This window comes from Hemiscyllium ocellatum, chromosome 1 (assembly GCF_020745735.1).
Source record: "Hemiscyllium ocellatum isolate sHemOce1 chromosome 1, sHemOce1.pat.X.cur, whole genome shotgun sequence".
NCBI classification, from domain to species: Eukaryota; Metazoa; Chordata; class Chondrichthyes; order Orectolobiformes; family Hemiscylliidae; genus Hemiscyllium; species Hemiscyllium ocellatum.
The window spans coordinates 59922636-59945466 of record NC_083401.1 but is presented as its reverse complement, the minus strand read 5'-3'; the positions used below and the strand labels follow the sequence as shown (position 1 = coordinate 59945466).

Genomic DNA, 22831 nt, shown 5'->3' with positions numbered 1-22831 from the left:
CACCACTCTCTGGCTGAAGAAATGTCTCCGCATTTCTGTTCTGAATTGACCCCCTCTAATTCTAAGGCTGTGTCCACGGGTCCTAGTCTCCTCGCCTAAGGGAAAAAAATTCCTAGCGTCCACCCTTTCCAAGCCATGTATTATCTTGTAAGTTTCTATTAAGTCTCCCCTTAATCTTCTAAACTCCAATGAATATAATCCCAGGATCCTCAGCCGTTCCTCGTATGTTAGACCAACCATTCCAGGGATCATCCATGTGAATCTCCGCTGGACACGTTCCAGTGCCAGTATTTCCTTCCTGAGGTGTGGGGACCAAAACTGGACACAGCATTCCAAATGGGGCCTAACCAGAGCTTTATAAAGTCTCAGTAGCACAACGGTGCTTTTGTATTCCAACCCTCTTGAGATAAGTGACAACATTGCATTCACTTTCTTAATCACGGACTCAACCTGCATGTTTACCTTTAGAGAATCCTCGACTAGCACTCCCAGATCCCTTTGTACTTTGGCTTTACAAATTTTCTCACCATTTAGAAAGTAGTCTACGCTTTTATTCTTTTTGCCAAAGTGCAAGACCTCGCATTTGCTCACATTGAATTCCATCAGCCATTTGCTGGACCACTCTCCCAAACTGTCTAGATCCTTCTGTAGCCTCCCCAGTTCCTCAGTACTACCTGCCTGTCCACCTAACTTCGTATCATCGGCAAACTTCGCTAGAATGCCCCCAGTCCCTTCATCCAGATCATTAACATATAATGCGAACAGTTGTGGCTCCAACACTGAACCCTGCGGGTTCAGCAACACTTCTTAGGACCTTACCAATAAGTGCATAAGTCCTGCTAAGATTTGTTTTCCCAAAATGGAGCACCTCACATTTATCTGAATTAAACTTCATCTGCCACTTCTCAGCTCATTGGCCCATCTGGTCAAGATCCTGGAGTAATCTGAGGTAACCCTCTGCGCTGTCCAGTACACCTCCAATTTTGGAGTCATCTGCAAATTTACTAACTGTACCTCTTAAGTTCGCATCCAAACCACTTATGTAAATGACAAAAAGTAGAGGACCCAGCACTGATCCTTGTGGCACTCCACTGGTCACAGGTCTCCAGTCTGAAAAACAACCCTCCACCACCACCTCTTCCACCTTTAAGCCAGTTTTGTATCCAAATGGCTAGTTCTCCCTGTGTTCCATGAGATCTAACCTTGCTAACCAGTCTCCCATGGGGGACCTTGTCGAATGCCTTACTAAAGTCCATATAGATCACATCTACCGCTCTGCCCTCATCAATCCTCTTTGTTACTTCCTCAAAAAACTCAATCAAGTTTGTGCGACATGATTTCCCACACACAAAGCCATGTTGACTATCCCTAATCAGTCCTTGCCTTTCCAAATACATGTACATCCTGTCCCTCAGGATTTCCACCAACAATTTGCACACCACCAAGGTCAGGCTCACTGGTCTATACTTCCTTGACTTGTCCTTACCACCCTTCTTAAACAGTGGCACCACGTGAGCCAACCTCCAGTCTTCCGGCACCTCACCTGTGACTATCGATGATACAAATATCTCAGCAAGAGGTCCAGCAATTACTTCTCTAGGATTCCACAGAGTTCTAGGGTACACCTGATCAGGTCCTGCGGAGTTATCCACCTTTACCCATTTCAAGACATCTAGTACTTCCTCCTCTGTAATATGGATATTTTGCAAGATGTCACCATCTATTTCCCTACAGTCTATACCTTCCATATCGTTTTCCACAGTAAATACTAATGCAAAATATTCATTTAGTATCTCCCCCATTTTCTACGGCTCCACACAAAGGCCGCCTTGCTGATCTTTGAGGGGCCCTATTCTCTCCCAAGTTACCCTTTTGTCCTTTATGTATTTGTAAAACCCCTTTGGATTCTCTTTAATTCTACTTGCCAAAGCTGTCTCATGTCCCCTTTTTGCCCTCCTGATTTCCCTCTTACGTATACTCCTACTTCCTTTATACTCTTCTAAGGATTCACTTGATCTATCCTGTCTATACCATACATATGCTTCCTTCTTTTCTTAACCAAACCCTCAATTTCTTTAGTCATCCAGCATTCCCTACACCTACCAGCCTTTCCTTTCACCCTGACAGGAATATACTTTCTCTGGATTCTCGTTATCTCATTTCTGAAGGCTTCCCATTTTCCAGCCGTCCCTTTACCTGCCAACATCTGCCCCCAATCAGCTTTTGAAAGTTCTTGCCTAATACCATCAAAATTGGCCTTTCTCCAATTTAGAACTTCAACTTTTAGATCTGGTCTATCCTTTTCCATCACTATTTTAAATCTAATAGAATTATGGTCGCTGGCCTCAAAGTGCTCCCCCACTGACACATCAGTCACCTGCCCTGCCTTATTTCCCAAGAGTAGGTCAAGTTTTGCACCTTCTCTAGTAGGTACATTCACATACTGAATCAGAAAATTGTCTTGTAGATACTTGACAAATTTCTCTCCATCTAAACCCTTAATGCTATGGCAGTCCCCTTGCATTGAAATAAATGCAATTCAATTTATTAGTCTTACCTTGTCTCTGCCTGCCCTGACTGTTTGACTCACTTCTATTCTCAGCTGTACCCGTCTCAGATTGATCTCTTTCCTCACTATCTTCCTGGCTACACCTCCCCCCCCAATCCACCCCCCACCTTACTAGTTTAAATCCTCCCAAGCAGCTCTAGCAAATTTCCCTGCCAGTATATTAGTCCCCTTCCAATTTAGGTGCAATCTGTCCTTCTTGTATAGGTCACTTCTAACCCAAAAGAGATTCCAATGGTGCAAATATGTGAATCCTTCTCCCATAAACCAGCTCCTCAGCCATTCATTCACCTGCTCTATCCTCCTATTCCTGCCCTCACTAGCTCGTAGCACCGGGGGGTAATCCAGATTACACTTGAGGACCTCCTTCTTAAATTTCTGCCTAACTCTCTAATCTCCTTTCAGAATCTCAATCTTTTCCCGTCCTATGCTGTTGATTCTAATGTGAACAATGACCTCTTGCTGGACCCACTCCCCCGTGAGAACGTTCTGAACCCTCTCTGAGATAGCTTTGATCCTGGCACCAGGGAAGCAACACACCATTCTGCTTTTTTGCTGCTGGCCACAGAAACGTCTGTCTGTACCTCGGTCTAGAGAATCCCTTAACACTATTGATCTCTTGGAACCCGACATACCCCTTGTTGCATTAGAGCCAGTCTCAATACCAGAAATTTGGCTGTTCGTGCTCCATTCCCCTGAGAATCCATCAGCCCCTACATTTTCCAAAACAGCATACCTTCTTAGATAACACAAACTTACAACCATTACCACCCAGAAGGACCAGGACTGCAGATACATGCGAACACCACCACCTGCAAGATCCCCCTCCAAGCCATTCATATCCTTCAATGTCACAAGGTCAAATCCTGGATTTGTTTTCCTAATGGATGACAAAGACAATTCAAGAAGACAGCTGTCGCCACCTTCCCAAAAATGAATAGAGAAAAAATATTTTGTAACTTGAACTTCAGGGGTTGAGTTATGAGGAGAGATAGGCTCAGTTGTCTAGAATTCAAAAGGGTAAGGGTAAGGATCTGATTGAAGTCTTCAAAATATTAATAGAACGAAGACAGATAGATAAACTATTTCCACTAATTGGAACTGGGAGAATTCAGGTCAGACAGTTCAGAAAAGATGTAAGTATACACTTCTACACACCCAGGGCAGTGGATGTTTGGAATCTCTTCCACAAATGGCCATAAATGCTAAATCAGATGTTAATTTTAATTCTGAGATAGGTAAATGTTTGTTAAACAATTAAGGGATATGGGCCAAAGACACTCATAAGGATTTAGGCCACAGATCAGCCGTTATCTCATTGAATGGAAGAACTCCTCTTCCTAAGTTCAGTGAATAACTCACCTCCTGAGGGATTTACTCGGCAAACTCACAACAGTGATTCTGTACCTCATCAATTCTCATGTCTTTAGGTCAAACATGGACAATAAAAACTACTAATTACCTCTTACCACCCTCCTTTAGCTGATGAGTCATTGATCCTCCACTTTCAACAAGTCATACAGGAGACGTTGAGTGGATCCATGAGGTACTGTGGTCCATTTGTAACAGCAGAGTTCAATTTCACTGAAATCTGTGACATCATGGTCTGGCTTAGCCCTCACTCTACCACATTTATCCAGCCAGAGACCAACCCTGGTTCAATGAGGAATATAAAACAGAATGCCAGGAAAATGGTTAGGTATACCTGAAAGATGAGGTACCAACCCGATAGAGTTTCAGCACGGTACCTCATTCTTGTCTGGCTACATGAGATAAGCAGTGTCCAGCAATCACAGAACTAGTGATAAGCTCCAAAATCATGCTCCATCCAGTTGTGAATAGTGGTGAACAAACAAATAAGGGAAAGAGGACACTTCGTGAACATCTACATCCTCAATGATTGTGTGTCCAGCACATAAGAGCCAAAGACAAGGCTGAAGAATCTTTTAATTTTTAGCCAGAAGTGTCAAGAGCATGTTCAATCTCAGCTCTTCTCAAGATCCTCACCATCGGAGACCAGTCTTCAGTTAATTTGACTCGCTTCATCAGAAACAGTTATGCATGCAATATATAACAATATGTATGGACAACAACTTCAGGACTGTATTAATGGGCTTGTGCTCCAGAACTAGCCATGTCTCTTGTCATGCTGTTCTAGTACATTACTATCTAGCCATCAAAACATTGGTATGTTGTGCAAAGGGCATTGGAACAAGCATAGCTAATTTAGTTATTTTGGTCTGGTCCAAAATACAATAAAATCATAGATGATCTGCTCGTAGTCACAATTCCACTTTTGTATCTGCCCCACATATCTTTGACTATCAAAAATCTATTCATCTAACTCTGCCATGAACAAATTCGAAGTCCCAATATCCTGAGTGATTGTTTTCCTCATTCAAGCAAGTGTAGAATATCCCACCACACTCCTGACTTGTGCCTTGTAGATGATGGACAGGCATTGGGAAGGAGACAGTAAGGACTGCAGATGCTGGAGCTCAGAGTCGAGAGTATAGTGCTGGAAAAGCAAAGCAGGTCAGGTAGCATCTAAGGAACAGGCGAATTGATGTTTCGGGCATAAGCCCTTCATCAGACATTGAGAAGTATGAAACTTCAAGCTGAATGTTATCCAAGTCTTTCTAAATGACCTGTTTGGTACCTATGACGTCGCTAACTGTACTGAACATTGTGCAAGCAACAGTGGACATCTACACTAGAGTCAGGAAGTCAGAGACTCATAGAGATGTCAATGCCAGCCAGATATTCTAACCTAATCTCATTCCATTTGCCAGCATTTGTCCCATGTCCTTCTAAACCCTTCCTATTCACATACCCATCCAGATGTCTTTAAAATGGTGAAATTGTACCAGCCTCCACTTCCTCTGGCAGCTCATTCCATACATACACCACCCTCTGTGTGAAAAAGTTGCCCCTTAGGTCCCTTTTACACTTTTGCCATTTCGTCCTAAACCTATGCCTCTAGTTCTGGACTCACCCACCTCAGGGAAAAGACTTTTGACTTTTTACCCTATCCATGCTCCTCATGATTTTATAAACCTTTATAAGGTCACCCCTCAGCTTCCAATGCTCCAGGGAAAATAGCCCCAGCCTAATCAGCCTCTCCCTTTCGATCAAATCTTCCAACTTGATGAAGGGCTTTTGCCTGAATCATCTCCTTGGATGCTGCCTGACCTGCTGTACTTTTCCAGCACCACACTTTCAATTCTAATCTCCAGCAACTGCAGTCCTCACTTTCACCTATAGCTCAAATCCTACAACCCTGGCAACATCCTTGTAAATGTTTCTGAACCCTTTCAAGTTTCTTCTGTTTTACTAGGGCTCCTTGATGTCACAGTCCATCAAATCACATCCATGTCTAGGACAATCACTCTGAGCTTACAATTTGTCTATGTTTGGAGCAAAGCTGCAAAAAGGCCCAGAATAACGGGATGTTGATGAGCAGATTGGTGCTGTATATGTGCTGCCCAATGACACTAACAATAATGCCTTCCATCACTTTGCTGATGAGTGAGAAGTGAGGGGGTGGTAATTGAACTGATTAGATTTGTTCTGCTTCTTGTACTTATTCCATATGTTAGGTAAACGCTAGTTTTGTAGCTATACTGGAACAAATTTCCAAAGAACATGGCTAGTGAAGGAGCATGCATTTAGCCTTACATCCAGGATAATAAAATCTTCTGATGATGAGTTACCAGAATCAAGACATTAACTCAGCTTTCTTCCCACAGATGTTGTCAGACCTGATGAGTTTTCCCAGCAATTTCAGCTTTTTCCTCGATCTGGAGTGAGGTGAATTGTCTGAAGACTGGCACCTGTCATGCTGGGGACTTCACCTTAAAATGACTGATTTAGCACTTTTGGCTGAAAATGTTTGCAAACACTTCAGCCTTGTCTTATGCTCTAACGTACGGAACATCCACATTATTGAGGATGGGAAAGTTTGTGAAACATCCTGTTCCAGTTGTTAAATTGTCTGTCACCATGGCAGGACTGCAGAGCTTGATCTGATTCACTTTTTGTGGGATTGTTTTGCCAGGTTGGCATCTCTTTTTTTAGAGATGTCTGGTGCTATTTTTGGTATGCTCTCCTTCTGTTACAAAAAAAAGAATAAATTCAAACTGACAATGACTGTTCTAGTGGTTCAGTCTCCAACCTCAGTTCAGTAATGAAAGTTCAGTGCGGTCAAGTGGCACTTACTCATCAATAACCAGCTCACCAATGCTCAGGACCATTCACTCCAGCTCTCCACAAATATGGACAATGGCGTTGTTTCTAGAGGTGAGGTGACAGTCACTGCTATGACAGCAGGTGTGACATCAAAGAGATCAGGTGTGACATCAAGAAGAATGGGGCTAAATGGGTAGAGGTGAGGAAGCCTTCTGGCGGCTGGTACATATCCAGCATAAAGGAAAATGGCTGTAGTTCCTTAGGGCCCATTATCCCCTCCCAAGACATCAACACAAGTCCTCAACAAAATATTAATGGAGCATGTTCCCAAAGGAGAAACAAGTCATAACAACTGTCACATTTTTGAGTTTTATTCTTCTGCATCAGTGATCACTCATGGAAATTGTGTTCCCAATGATCTGGAGCAGCTTTAAAATAGATAAATGAAAATACATAAATATTTATATAAATAGCAACTAGACCCAGAAATCGGTGCTGCAAATTCCCACATTAGACAGCAGGTGGGGAGAAAAGCAGAGTTAATGTTTCCTATTTAAACATATCAACAAGTACCAGAGAAGACTATTCAACCCCCTCGACTTGCACCGCCATTTAGTAAGACACTAGCTGATCTGATTGAACATTTACATCAGCAATATGTTTCCTTTTATTAAAATGTGTCACTTGTGGCGAAGAAATTCTCTTCTCTTCATAAAGGAAAAAGACGACGATTTGCTCTCCGCCGGTTCAAAAGCTTTGTGCCAAAAAAAATTTGCTTAATAATAAAAGTTTTTTGTACTCGCTGAGTTCTGAGGAGGATCATTGAACTCGAAACGTTTACTCTGATTTCTCCCACAAATGCTGCGAGACCTCTAAACCTTTCCAGTAATTTATGTTTTTGCGACATCTGATTGGAAACAATAAAAAAAACATGATTTGCTTTCTCTCTGTAAATGAAAACTTTAAATGTAAAGTTTAATTCTCAACGTTGCAGCTTTAAAAAGACACAAACCAAACGGTTGTCTCTCTGGACTCCAGTTCCCAGGGTGCATTGTACCGCATTGACGGCTGCCGTAAAATATCATGACCAGAAATGCGCCGGTGCCGCCGGACGCCAGAAGTCCCACCCAACCTGCAGATCATTGGCTAATTCAGAAGATTGACGGCACAATTGACCATTGTTTGACGGAGTTCCTGGAAGGGGTGAGGCTTGCCGTGTTGGTCTTGTGGTTTTGGGGCTGGGGGAGGGGAGGAAAGGCTTTAATTTCACAAGCAAGGACGTGAGTGTCAGATTTCATTTACTTCAAGGTATCACTGGGTTAGCTTGTTGTACATGACGATCAACCGACTGTTTTCAACGGTAAGTTCTTTATTTCCAATGCATCATCTTGTTTAATTAGCAGTGGTTTCCAGAGAGTCCAACAGTTTACTCTCATCAATTATCCTGCCCAACTCTGGGCAATTGAAATGTTACAGTGGTTCCGGTACTTAAAAAACGTCGGAGTTTGTTAGTTATTAATTATTTCAGGAGTTGCTGGGAGAAGTTGTAACCATTCTTTATATCTCTATGACTCTGTCTACAGCACTGTTAAAAATTAGATGTTCACTTAGGTGACTTCTCAATTTGTCAAATCTTCTAATAGTCACTTGCTATCATATTTGAACATTTTGGTATTTTTGTTTGTCAACCAACTGCTTAATCAAAACATGTTAACTTTACTGTTTGAACATTAATATTCCTGCAGTATGGTACAGCACTCTATTGTGTATAGTTCTATCATGCCACAGACCAAAAACAATTACAATTTGAAAGCAGATCCAGAATGCACTTATAATACTAATGCTCTTTGTGCTACTTCCTCTTTATGACTTTGCTACCATCTGTCCTCGACCTCTCTTTCGCTTTTGGCATGGCTGACCACTAATTTGTCTCAAATCATCTTTGTTATCCAGTCTTATGGGATCTTGGTTGTGCGCATCTGTCATTGGCACCCTCCAATGTTTGCAAGTCCGGCATCTTATTTGTTCCCAACTTGAGCTCCTGTTTCATATTCTTTCCATCACAAGGACCCAGTCTGTCATATTGTCTTCTATTGGTTGCACCTTCACATCTTTCACTGACTCATCTATGACAGATGACCTCGCTATCTAAATGTAACTACTCAATCTGTCTTGCCACCCTTTGTACAAAAATAGGAAGGACAATTAAATTAGGAAGAAATGGCTCTGCTACTAAGGATGAATAATAAAAAATAGCCCTTATCCACATCTCACTGACAATTAAAATAAATGAAGCAGCCAGCAGACCTTGTCAATAGCTGAAAGGTGATTTAAAAAAAACAGGAGTCATGAGAAATGGTTGGGAGAGAAGTGAAGCATGGCTAGAGCAGCAGCAACAAAGAGGAAAAGTATTGTTTTTTTTCCCCCCTTTTCAAAATTGACTCTTTCTTGCATGTGCACACATGTGGTCAAAACTGTGGTAATCCAAAAGTTTATAAGAACTCTTGATCTAATTTATTAGTCTTCTGAAATCAAGTTTATGGAGTAGCAGGAAGAACTTTTGTCCCTATGATTTCCACAGAAAAGTCTTGTACACTGACAAAGGCGGAGTTCCCAATTTGAAGTTAATCCCTTTCCATTATTTCATAATGCAATATTTTATGCTTAACTTATTCTGTAGGTACAGTTCTTCATCATATTAAAAATTGACACCATCTCCAACTACCAGTGCTCCTCTTAAGTCACCCAACAACCTGATTTGGAACTAGCATAGGAGGAGGCTGTGGACCATTATATCTGCACTGGTGCTCAATTTCCCCTTGAATACCTTGATTGAATCTACCTACACCATAAGACTATAAGATGTGGGGGCAGAAGTAGGCCATTTGGTCCATTAACTCTGTTGCATTTTTCAATGAAATCATGACTGATACAACAATTCTGCTTTTTCCCATGATCCTTTATTCCCTTACTATTTAAAAATCTGTGAATCTCTGCCTTGAATATTCTTAACAATCTAGCCTCTGCAATAAAGAGTTCCACAGATTCACTACCAAAAAAGAAGTTCCTTCTCTTTTTTTTAACAAACCGGTTTTGAATTTATGGGGAAAACCCCTTCAGATTTCAAATAAATATTGTAAGGATTCTCTGATTCTCCAACTACTCAGTTGGGACTACTCCACATTGCAAGCAATGCATTTCTTAGCACATGAAAGGATGCTGCAGAGAATGGAGAGTTCAAGTTATAAAAATGGACGATATCCGTTTGGGACTTTTTTCACTGGAACATAGGAGGTTGAGCAGGTGCCCTTATAGAGATTTATAAAATCATGAGGGGCATAGATAAGGTTAATAACAAAGGTCTTTTCCCTTAGGGGAAATGTTCAAAACTAGGGGGTATATTTTTAAGGAGAAAGTGAGGTCTGCAGATGCTGGAGATCAGAGCTGAAAAAATGTTGCTAGAAAAGCGCAGCAGGTCAGGCAGCATCCAAGGAACAGGAAATTCGACGTTTCGGGCATAAGCCTTCTTCCTGAAAAAGGGCTTATGCCCGAAACGTCGATTTTCCTGTTCCTTGGTATATTTTTAAGGTGCGAGGAGAAAGGTGCAACTTTGTTACTGAGTTGTTGGTGTGTGGAATAAACTGCCAGGTGAAGTGGTGGATGCAAGTGCAGTTACAACCTTTAAAAGACGTTTGGATAAATTCATTAATAGGAAGGGTTTGGAGGGGTTCAGGCCAAATGCTGGCAGGTGAGACTAGTTTAGTTTGGAAACCTTGGTCGGCATGGATGTGTTGGACCGAAGGGTCTGTTTCCATGCTGTATGACTTTATGAAAATGGTTCTCCTCATGGCTCCATCCCTTCTCTTGCAAATGACCCAAACTCTGTGCCCACTCCTTCTCCATTTTTAAACCAATCATCATTCCTTCTTCATTTGAATGCTTTCCGACTGTTCTTATTGCTAAATACATATGTAAAACTCTGTTGAGTAGCATCTAGCAGAGACTGAAATTACTTTGCAAAATGCTTTAAAATAAAACAAAGAACTGCAGATGGTGGAAATTTGAAACAAAAACAAATTGCTGGAGAAACTCAGCAGATCTAGCAGCATCTGTGGATTAAAAAGTAGAGTCCATGTTTCGGGTCCAGTGACTTCAGTCACTTGTTCTGAGTTTTTCTAGCACTTTCAGTTTTTGCTTGTGTGCAATGTACATTGTATCTGATTTTTTTTAAAAAACACTGGACAGTCTCAAAAAAAAACAATAAATGTATTGTTAACTATTCGTACGAGCTAGGCTGCATTACACAAAGAAAATCCTACATTTTGGCAATTGGTGGTCAATTTGAATGCGGTCTCTGGTAATGCAAATTGAATGCAAAATATTTTGTTCTAGTTTAATAGGTTACATGGAGGAATAAACATAACTCACAATCATGTGATCCTATGTTGTGGTTCTGTTCGCCGAGCTGGATGTCTTTGCTGCAAACGTTTCGTTCCCTGGCTAGGGAACATCATCAGTGCTATTGGAGCCTCCTGTGAAGCGCTGCTGTGATGTTGGTTGAAGATTTGTAGCACAGCAGCGCTTCACAGGAGGCTCCAATAGCACTGATGATGTTCCCTAGCCAGGGAACGAAACGAATGCAGCAAAGACTTCCAGCTCAGCGAACAGAACCACAACAACGGACACCCGAGCTACAAATCTTCAACCAGACTTTAATCATGTGATCCTGTTTTGAGAAGATTTGTATCTTGGGTTGGGGCTCAGGTTGTAAGTTGGCTCACTGAGCTGGAAGGTTTGTTTTCAGACGTTTCATCACCATGTTAGGTAACATCATCAGTGAGCCTCCAGTGAAGCATTGCTGTTATGTCCTGCTTTCTATTGATGGTCTTGATCTCTTAAGGTGGATAATATTCCTGGGTCTTTTTCTTGGTTGGTAAATGGGGTCCAAATCAATATGTTTATTGGAATTCAGGTTTGAATGCCAGGCTTCTAGAATTCCCATACATGTCTCTGTTCAGCCTGTCCGAGGATGGATGTGTTGTCCCAGTCGAAGTGATGTCCTTTTTTGTCTGTATATAAGGATACTAGTGATAGTGGGTCATGTCTTTTGGCAGTCATTTCAGAGACATCTTTGATGTAACATTGACAGCAGTACTAGACGAAACAAGGACACAAACACCAGACAACACCAACCTCACCAGCAAGGACAACATCCTCAAGCTAGTAGACCTGTGCCTTACTACAAACTTCACCTTCAATGACAAGACCTACAAACAAATCAATGGAACACCCATGGGATCACCAATATCAGGGTTCTTAGTAGAAGCATTCATGCAGAGACTCGAACAAACAGCCTTCCCCACTCTCCAACCCAAACTTTGGGTCTGCTACATGGAAGACACCTTTATCCTCACAAAACGGAACAAATTAGAGGAAACCTACATAATCATCAGCAATATCCTTATGGCACAAGAAGAGAGTAACAACAGACTCCCTTTCCTCGGCGTCACAATGGAACGAACAGTTAGCGGAGAACTTCAGACCAGCATCTACAGGAAAACAACACACAGACCAGATACTTAATTATAGAAGCAATCATCCCAACACCCAGAAACGGACCTGCATCAGGACATCACTTAAACAGGCCACAACAGACTGTAGCACACAGGAACTACGAGCAACAGAAGAAAAATACCTATACAATGTATTCAAGAAGAACTTCTACTCAATAAACAGTCTGCTGATTCCAAAACAACAAACCCAAACAAACAGACACAACACACCCAGAAATTCTAGCCACATTACCATGCATCAAAGACATTTGTGAAATGGCTACCAAACCACTAAGACCCTTTGGCATAATGGTCGCCCTACCAACACGCTCAATCAGCGGCAGCTGATGAACCTAAAGGACCCTATACAAACAACGAGCAAAATGAATGTTGTTTACCAAATATCATGCAAAGACTATAACAAACAAACACTACATTGGACAGACAGGCAGAAAACTCTCACTCTCACATTGGCACACTGTGACATGAAATTTGAGTACAGTTGTAGTGAAGTCTTGCTTCACTTGTATTGGAGCTTGTTTAGACTACACCTGAATTACTCTGTGCAGGGGTTGGGGGGAAATTAGACCAAGTGAATTGATTCCTGATCATCGCTGAGCCTGTCTCTAACTCATTTGAAAAAAGTGTATTCTGGTGAACATGTAAAATAGACCAGCTGTATAGAAATGCATGGCCAACATTTCCTGTTTTACATCATTGTTGAAAATAGCCAGGGTGAGTTTTTTTTAAATACTATTTTTGAGATTTATTACTGGACAAGGATTTTATATATAGCAAGTGACTGGCATTGTTATTGGTTTAGTATGTACATAATTTATGTTTTGAGAAAGATTTTACTTCAGTCATGTTTGTGTGTATCTACATCGAAAGGATGTCCAATTATCTTCCCTTGGTACAGTGACTCATTCCAGTAGTCGCCTGATGTTCGTACACATGATGAGTACTGAAATTAGATTAGACTTAGTGTGGAAACAGGCCCTTCGGCCCAACAAGTCCACACCGACCCGCCGAAGCGCAACCCACCCATACTCCTACATTTACCCCTTTACCTAACACTACAGGCAATTTAGCATGGCCAATTCACCTGACCCGCACATCTTTGGACTGTGGGAGGAAACCGGAGCACCCGGAGGAAACCCACGCTGACACGGGGAGAACGTGCAAACTCCACACAGTCAGTCGCCTGAGTCGGGAATTGAACCCGGGTCTCTGGCGACTGACTGTGTGGAGTTTGCACGTTCTCCCCGTGTCAGCGAAAATTAGCTTTTGTTACAGGGGTGAAAGTGGTGGGAAGACGATAGAATAGAAATTTATCTTTTTTTTTAAACTTTTATTTGTTGCCCTACCATGTCATCTACATTAATGGCAGAAGTCATACATAATTTTTTTTAAAAGTAAAATTAAAACAAAGCTCATCGCAGTTCAGTTAATGGCTCCAGGACTTGGGTAAAGCTGGTTTAGCAACAATGGACTACTCTGAAGATGCAGCCAGGCCAAGACTGCGACGTAAAGCTGCTGGATGTTAGACCGGAAGGCTCCTCCAAAGACGACCACCATGTCTGGCCCAGACCACTAAACCTGAATGACACTGCCTGTCAAGCCGCTGGAATACCTGGTGCCAAAGACTAAGGAGACTGCCATGCTGGGTCATGACTGTCACAAAGTGAGACCATCACACTGTCAGACCACTGCACAGGGCTAAGACAACCTTTTTCCTCCCTTCAAATACCTGTCTAGCTGCAGACCTGGAGCCTAGGCCTAACCTACAAGTGCAGGCTGGGGGAGCCAGTGCAGGACTTTTCCTCACTCATTGGAAACCCCGGGCTAGGCTCGTTCTGGAGGCTTGAAAGAAAAGAAAATGAAGAAAAATGAAAATAAAGAGCAAAAGTGAAAAGAAGAAAAAAAGAGAAAGAAAGCCGATGGGAGCCCCACTGCTCCACTGCCATTTTGAGAAAAAAGAAAAAAGTTGAAATAATAATTTTGTGTAATGTAGTATTGAAGTGGAAAGGCAATAACTGTTGACTCTGAAAATCCCTCTTCGTCTTATGAGCAAATATAGATTTGGTCATGGGCTTGAAAGCTGCTGTCTGCTTTGTGCATCTTGTAGATGATACCTGCTGCTGCTGAGTATTGGTGGTGGAGGGAGTGGAGACTTGTGGTTTTGGTGTCAGGGTGCTTTGGTCTGGATTGCATCAAGCTTTGAGAGTTGCCCTTTTTATTCCAAAGGGAAAAGAGTATAAAGTTATAGAGGATTTGCTGAAACTCATCTGTTCACGATATTCCAGCTGTGATTTATTTTCGTCCCCTTTTTTTTCCAAAGGATGATGTAATGACACTGAATTGTTGTTAGACTGCCTTCAGTAAGTTGGATCCTAGTGTAGAGGGACTGTCATGTGAGAAGCTAAATAGATTGGGCTTGTACTCATTGGAGCGTAGAAGAATGAGAGGTGATTTTATAGGAACATGTGAGATTCTGAGGAAACTTATCCAGATTGATGCTGAGGGGGTTGCCTTCCCTTGTGGGAGAATCTAGGACCAGAGGTTATAATGTCAGAAAATGGTGTTGCACATTTAAGATAGAGATGAGGAAGAATTTCTCTGAGGGTAGTGAATCTTTGGAGAACCATTTCTGGCGAAGATTTCAAGGTTATGGTGTTAAGTATATTTAAGGCTGAGATAGCAGATTTTTAGCCAGTAAGGGAATAAAGAGTTATGGGGAAAAGGCAAGAAAGTAGGGTTGAGGAATATCTGGTTAGTCAAAACCTCATTGAATGGCAGGCAGAGTAGGTGGATGGGCTAAATGGCCTACTTTGTTTCTAGGTCTTATGATCTTGTGAAAAAAAAAATCTTTTGTTTTAAAAGTTCATGCCTGATATTCTGCCAAACGAATGTGTTCTGTAATTTGCTCAACCCTCTCTTCGATTTTAAAAAAAATTGAAATGTGGCTCCTCCTATGAAAATGTTGAACATCTAAAGTAGCAGATGAGCTAAGTGAGGAAAGAGTAGGATGACATTACAAAGATGGAAATAGACAGTTTTAGAAAATGGTGCGGAATTGTCCTCTAAGACTTTTCAATAAGGTTGTCTTACATCTGCATCTGCCATGTTTTCGCTTACTTGCGTAACCTGTCTATATCTCTAAAATCTCCCCTTAATCTTCTAAACTCCAATGAATACAATCCCAGGATCCTCAGCCGTTCCTCGTATGTTTAGACCTACCATTCCAGGGATCATCCATGTGAATCTCCGCTGGACACGTTCCAGTACCAGTATGTCCTTCCTGAGATGTGGGGACCAAAACTGGACACAGTACTCCAAATAGGGCCTAACCAGAGCTTTATAAAGTCTCAGTAGCACAACGGTGCTTTTGTATTCCAACCCTCTTGAGATAAATGGCAACATTGTATTCGCTTTCTTAATCACGGACTCAACCTGCATGTTTACCTTTAGAGAATCCTCGACTAGCACTCTCAGATCCCTTTGTACTTTGGCTTTACGAATTTTCTCACCGTTTAGAAAGTAGCCTACGCTTTTATTCTTTTTTCCAAAGTGCAAGACCTCTCATTTGCTCACATTGAATTCCATCAGCCATTTCTTGGACCATTCTCCCAAACTGTCTAGATCCTTCTGCAGCCTCCCCACTTCCTCAGTACTACCTGCCTGCCCACCTAACTTCATATCATCAGCTGCCTACCATTTGCACTCCATTTTCTTTAAAATAAAGGCTAACATTCCATTTGCCTTCCCTATAATCTGCTGAACTTTGCTAGCTTTTTGTGAGTCATGTATGAGGACTCTCAAGTCTGTCAGTTCTGTCGTTTTTATTTTTAGTTTGCAGTCTTTCTCCATTTGAGTAAGATTTAGTCCTCTTTTCTGCCTGCCAAAGTGCATAACCGCAAATTTTCACATTTTACATTCCATCTGCCATGTGTTTGCCCAACTGCTTAACATGAATTTATCCCAGGGCAGATCCTTTGGGTTGTCATCAGCACTTTTTGTGTCATCTGCAGACTTGGCTAGAATACGTTTTACTTTCTCATCCAAGTCATTAAAATATTCTGTAAATAATTGTGGCCTCAGCACTGATCCCTGTGGCATTCCACAAATTTGAGGTTGTCACCCAGAAACAATTCTTCTAATCCAAACCTCTGTGTTGTTAGTTAACCAATCGTCTACCCATGCTAACCTCAACAGTACATGTTCTACATTTTTATAAAATACAAACATCCATTGAATTGTGCTGAACAGAAGAGCTAACTAATAAAACTTAAAACTTAAAAATTTTTTTGCTTTAGAAACAGATTTCGAGTGAGAGATTAGATCTGATTACTGATGATGGGGAAGGAATCAGAGCTGACTAAAGAAATGGATTTAACTGATGCTAGCCTTGTGTTCACCTCGGATGTGCATTTAAGCTGTCTTTGGGGATGGTATTCGTGCAGAAATGGAGAAAAGGCAGGTTGTCTTTTGTGGTGTCAATTTTTCATTATGGTGGTCCGGTGTAGTGCCTTTGATATTTATTATATTCAAGGTGTTTTACAAATACAAATAATGTGATCAGTGCAAATTGATATCCGTGGGTGTGTGAGAATCTGTTGTGGAAATTGAATAACTCTCTTGCAAACTGAGCTGCCTGACATTCCTCAGTAAATGTCTCTCTTTCTCTCTTTCAATCATGCCAAGGTAGGAATTTTCATATTGGAGAAATCTATGGTTCCAGAAATGTGCTTGAAGCACAAAGGTCTAAGTGGCATAAGAGAAATAGCAAAATACATTTACCTGTGTAATCTTCTCATGAATAACACTGGCTAGCAATCCTTGATGTTCATTTCAAATGGGTGTAATTAATATTTGATATCTTGGAGAAATTAATATAGTTTCAGTCTCTGCTTCACTTGTGACCTCAAAGGCTTTGTTTTTGAAGGTGCTTAATTGACAGTGCAATGTCATTCAGCAGAAATATGTGAAGCTGGAAGCATGTGCCATTTGTTTGTATATATGACTATCCTTTCATGACAGTCACTTGCAAGGCACACTGGCTTTGAATCTATACTGCAGCCCATCTTAGCAGGGTAACAGAATAGATGCATTGGAATTTCTTCTATAGATTAGAATCACAGAATTGTTATGATGCAGAAGGAGACCATTTGGTTCATGAAGCCATCACCAGATCTTCAATTGACTTAAATTGTAATATTTGTGATCATCAACTACATGCCTTTCCAAAATCACCTTCTTCTGAATTTTGTGTAACTATTTATGTCCTTTACAAAACAAAGAAAGCTTTATATGAATATTACTAGAGTTTATTCAATGGATTAAGCTGTAGAACAATTTGCAAAAATAGTTTGAATATCTTTCTCAATTCATGACTTGATTATTATTCTGCCTAAGTATGCTGGTATAAGGGATCAAAGTTGTCTACAACTGGGATGAAAACTGCGTTATGCATCTCTCCCACATACAACATCTTAGAGCACCTAGAACTCTTTGCTTCTTTTCTGACTGGTTTCAGGCACGTATTCTACTCCTAGTCTTTCTGGTCAATGTTTAAATCTGAAATGCTCCATTCCTGGCAACATCCTGGTAGATCTTTTATGACCCCCTCCAGTTTAACATTTTCCTTCCCATAACAGGGTGACCAGAATTAGACGCAGTATTCTAGAAAAGGCCTCACCAACGTCCTGTACAACCTCAACGTGACCTCTCAACTCTATACTGAAAGACTTGAGCAATGAAAGCAAGCTTGTTGAGCGCCTTTTTAACCACCTCTCCAACTCTGCAAATTTCAAATAATTATGTACCTGAACCCCTGGGTCTGTCTGTTTTACAACACTACTCAGGGCCCTACCATTAATTGTATAAGTCCTGTCTTTGTTTGTATTGCCACAGTACAACACATCACGTTTATCCAAATTAAGCTCCATCTGCCACTTCTCAGCCCATTTGACCCAATTAAACAAGGCCTCCTTATAATCTTGGATAGCCTTCTTCACTGTCCACTATATCACCAATTTTGGTGTCATCTGCAAATTTACTAACCATACCTCCTTTGGTCTCATCTTGACCCAGACAGCTCAAGGTTGAGGAAGGTGTATGCATCGTACCAATTTTACCTTTTTCCTTGATTAACACATTTAATTGCTATATTCATGATGCAGTTGATGTGTCTGTGTGTAATAGTATTATTAGTTGAATATCATATTTTAATTATCTTTTCACATTTACAGGCACCTTTGCTTATCTCACCAAAGGCATTCAATATTTTCGACAGTTTATTACCAGAATACTTTAACCATGTCTGGAATGCAGTTTTTGTATTCCGAAGTAAGTAATGAATTATTGCTGGTTTTAAAAATGAAAATTTGAAAAGTGAGTAATTAATTGTGGTTGCTGTTTGATTTATTAACAATAGAATGTGGTGCAAGTAAAATGCTGCACTTTCAATCGGTCCACTCTTCATCATTTATATAAATGATTTGGATGTGAGCATAAGAGGTATAGTTAGGAAGTTTGCAAATGACACCAAAATTGGAGGTGGAGGTGGACAGTGAAGAAGGTTACCTCAGATTACAACGGGATCTTGATCAAATGGGCCAATGGGCTGAGAAATTGCAGATGGAGTTAAATTTAGATAAATGTCAGGTGCTGCATTTTGGGAAAGCAAATCTTAGCAGGACTTATACACTTAATGGTAAGGTCCTAGGGAGTGTTGCTGAACAAAGAGACCTTGGAATGCAGGTTCATAGCTCCTTGAAAGTGAGTCGCACGTAGATAGGATAGTGAAGAAGGCATTTGGTATGCTTTCCTTTATTGGTCAGAGAATTAAGTACAGGTGTTGGGAGGTAATTGGTTAGGCCACTGTTGGAATATTGCGTGCAATTCTGGTCTCCTTCTTCCTTTCGGAAAATGTCGTGAAACTTGAAAAGATTTACAAGGATATTGCCAGGGTTGGTGGATTTGAGCTCGAGGGAGAGGTTTAATAGGCTGGGGCTGTTTTTCCTGGAGCATTGGCGGCTGAGGGGTAGCCTTATAGAGGTTTATAAAATCATGAGAGGCACGGATAGGATAAATGGACAAAGTCTTTTCCCTGGGTTGGGGGAGTCCAGAACTAAAGGGCATAGATTTAGGGTGAAAGAGAAAACATATAAAAGAGACTTAAGGGGCAAATTTTTCAGAGGGTGGTACGTGTATGAAATGAGCTGCCAGAAGAAGTGGTGGAGGCTGGTACAATTGCAACATTTTAAGAGGCATTTGGATGGGTATATGAATAGGGAAGGTTTGGCGGGATATGGGTCAGGTGCTGGCAGATGGGACTAGATTGGGTTGGGATATCTGGTTGGACCGAAGGATCTGTTTCCATGCTGTACATCTCTCTGACTCTATGAAGCTATTGAAGGAATCTGTAAATATAGCATCTATAATGAGCAGTGAATCTATTTGGGGACCTGGATCTGGGATAAGCGACGTGGGTTTAGTGAAAGCTCAATAGGCACAGAATGAAACAGAGTAGTAAAGATTAGATTACTTACAGTGTGGAAACAGGCCCTTCGGCCCAACAAGTCCTTACCGACCCGCCGAAGCGCAACCCACCCAGACCCATTCCCCTACATTTACCCCTGCCCCTAACACTACAGGCAATTTAGCATGGTCAATTCACCTAACCTGCACATTTTTTAGACTGTGGGAGGAAACTGGAGCACCCGGAGGAAACCCATGCAAACTCTGGGAGAACGTGCAAACTCCACACAGGTTTATCATTTGGATTTTCTTTTAATCTACTTGTCAAACAAAACAAACTGGGAGCTGATTTAATTTTTAAGTTGTGAAAATTCATTGGAATATGAAATGGAAATCTGTAATTTAGCAGGCTAATGATTAAAAAGACCTTTTTTTTTAATATATCTCCCATCATCCAGAATTCCTACAGAATACTTTCCGGCTCCATTTGGTGATTCGACAGTAATCCATTTGTGGGGTTGCTACAAAATACCAAAGAGACAAGAGTATCTGATGACAACCTTATGCCTCATAGCTACAGACGAGATCAGCTACAGCGTCGGGCAGGTAGTGGAGAAAACTCACAAGTTGATGCAATGTACCAGGTCGTGCCAGGAAATTTACCTGCTGCTCGAGAGAAACAATCCAAAGAAGTTAAGCCTTTGATCTGTACTATTTTACTGGGCTTGCTGCTGGTAATTGCAGCAGTAGTTGCATGGTGCTATTACACTGCATCATTGAAGAAATTAAACAGCTTCAAAATAGATCAGTTGGAGCTCTATAAGGATGGTTTTTTCATCAAGAATACAGCTAACATTGTTTTATTTGAAATGGGTTTCAAATCTGCTCCTATTGACCTTGAATCATGTTTTCAAGATGAAGCTGGAAATGAGGTAAACTGCACAAAATCTGGTGAAGAAAAGGTGGACTTCTTTGTCAAAGCCTTTAAACCCAAAGCTACCATAACTTGTTACAACATTGAATGGAAGACAGTCGTATTGGACTCTGTTGTTGAACATTGCATGTATTGGGCAGATGGACATTGGTATGGAGGAGCAGAAACTAGCACACAGCATTGGCCTATCAAAATTTCAGGCGTAATGGATCCTAAGCCATATATAACAGGTGATGTGTACTCAATACGTGATGGATTTGGTGGAATTCTAGAAAGGTATTGGATCTCCTCTAAATCTGTAGCTGTTCGAGTTAATGACTCAGTCCCTCTGCACATTGGTTGGAACAGCACAGATAAAGAAGCATTTTGCCTGCATGCTCGCTACAAAGATTCTCCGTTTCAGCCGACCACAGGACAACAACCATTTGTAGAACTAAGTTATCAAGTTTGTATTGGTTCTGATTTAAAAATTATCCACAGATACATGGCCAAAAAACATTTCAGAAAGCCTGAGATTACACCTTCAGAATTGATGTTCAGGTACCCTAAATGGTCCACGTGGGCTCTGTTTAAAACTGAAGTGAACCAGGATAAAGTTTTGCGTTATGCAGAAAAAATCAAGAAGTATCAATTCAATTTCAGTCATATTGAAATAGATGATCAATACTCCAGTAGCTATGGAGAATTTAACTTTGACCCAGTGAAGTTTCCAAATGCTTCAGAACTCCTTCAAAAGCTCAGGGATGATGGGTTCCAGGTGACGTTATGGGTGCATCCCTTTGTTAATTATAATTCTCCCAGTTTTATCAAGGGTGTAGAAAATTCTTATTTTGTGATGGATCCCAGTGGGAAATTTCCTGCCTTTGTGGAGTGGTGGAATGGGATTGCAGCAGTTTTGGACTTCACCAATCCTGAAACCACAGATTGGTTTCAGAAAAAATTGGAGTACTTAAGGTCAAAGTACGGGATTGTGTCTTTCAAATTTGATGCGGGTGAGACCAGTTACCTACCTGCAAAGTTTAGCACTCACAAGCCTCTGTCTGATCCGAGCTTGTTTAGTAAATTGTATGCAAAAATTGCAGCTTCATACTGTATGTTAGCTGAAGTGAGAGTAGGCTACCACACACAGAATCTCCCCTGTTTCGTTCGTATGATTGACCGTGATTCTGTTTGGGGTTATGAGCTTGGCTTAAAATCCCTGATTCCAACTGTCCTCACCATGGGTATTTTAGGATACCCCTTCATATTGCCTGATATGATTGGGGGAAACGTTTATCCAAACAAAACTGATGGCCTTGATGAGATTCCAGACCGTGAGCTTTATATTCGCTGGCTCGAACTGTCAGCTTTTCTTCCAGCTATGCAATTTTCCATTCCTCCTTGGCTTTATGATGAGGAGGTTTTGAAAATTGCACATAAATTCACTCAGCTCCGAGAAAGTTTAGTTATGCCCCTTATCCTTCGGCTCGCAGAGGAAACCACTAAGACAGGTAATCCAATTATAAGGCCCCTTTGGTGGATTGCTCCAAATGACAAAGTGGCACAAAAAGTAGACACACAGTTCCTCGTTGGGGATTATCTTATGGTAGCCCCCATTCTAGAAAAGGGTAAAGAGGCAAGAGATATCTATCTTCCTGATGGTAAATGGCAAAGTTTTAATGGAGACCTTTTTGATAAGACACCAAATTTGCTAACTGACTTTGCAGTTGACCTTGATGAAGTGGCCTATTTCATCCGAATGATCTGATTTGCCTTTTTTTAATTTGGTGTATTTTGGATAACTAGTTAAACAGGATTTTGTTTTTTACTAATAATAGTATGTGTTCAGCTATTTTTAATTCCAGGATTATCCGCAAATATATGTTAATATTATACTTGGGCACCTTTTAAAATTTGAGTAAATGGAGATTTTTTTTTAAAAAGTTCGCTTTCCCTAGATGAAACGGTCATCTTTTTTTTTGAAGACTAATCACTCCAAAATGAAAAGGAAAATAAGTGAACAATAAAGCTAAATGAAATCGGAAGTATTTTTTCCAAAATTTCTCTTAAAGGACAGGCTTATTTCTGTTAAAATCACATGAGTGAGATAGCAGCGAATTGGAAATAAAT

General features: G+C 40.9%; 1 protein-coding gene across 1 annotated transcript; it reads left to right on the top strand.

Annotated features, from left to right (window-relative positions):
- Window positions 1-8029: 8029 nt before the first annotated feature.
- Window positions 8030-22675, top strand: myorg (myogenesis regulating glycosidase (putative)). Its single transcript, XM_060856057.1, has 3 exons — window positions 8030-8114; window positions 18558-18654; window positions 20247-22675. Exon 3 carries the CDS (start codon window positions 20352-20354, stop codon window positions 22467-22469), a length of 2118 nt encoding a protein of 705 aa, XP_060712040.1. The 5' UTR covers window positions 8030-8114; window positions 18558-18654; window positions 20247-20351; the 3' UTR covers window positions 22470-22675.
- The last annotated feature ends 156 nt before the right edge of the window (window positions 22676-22831 follow it).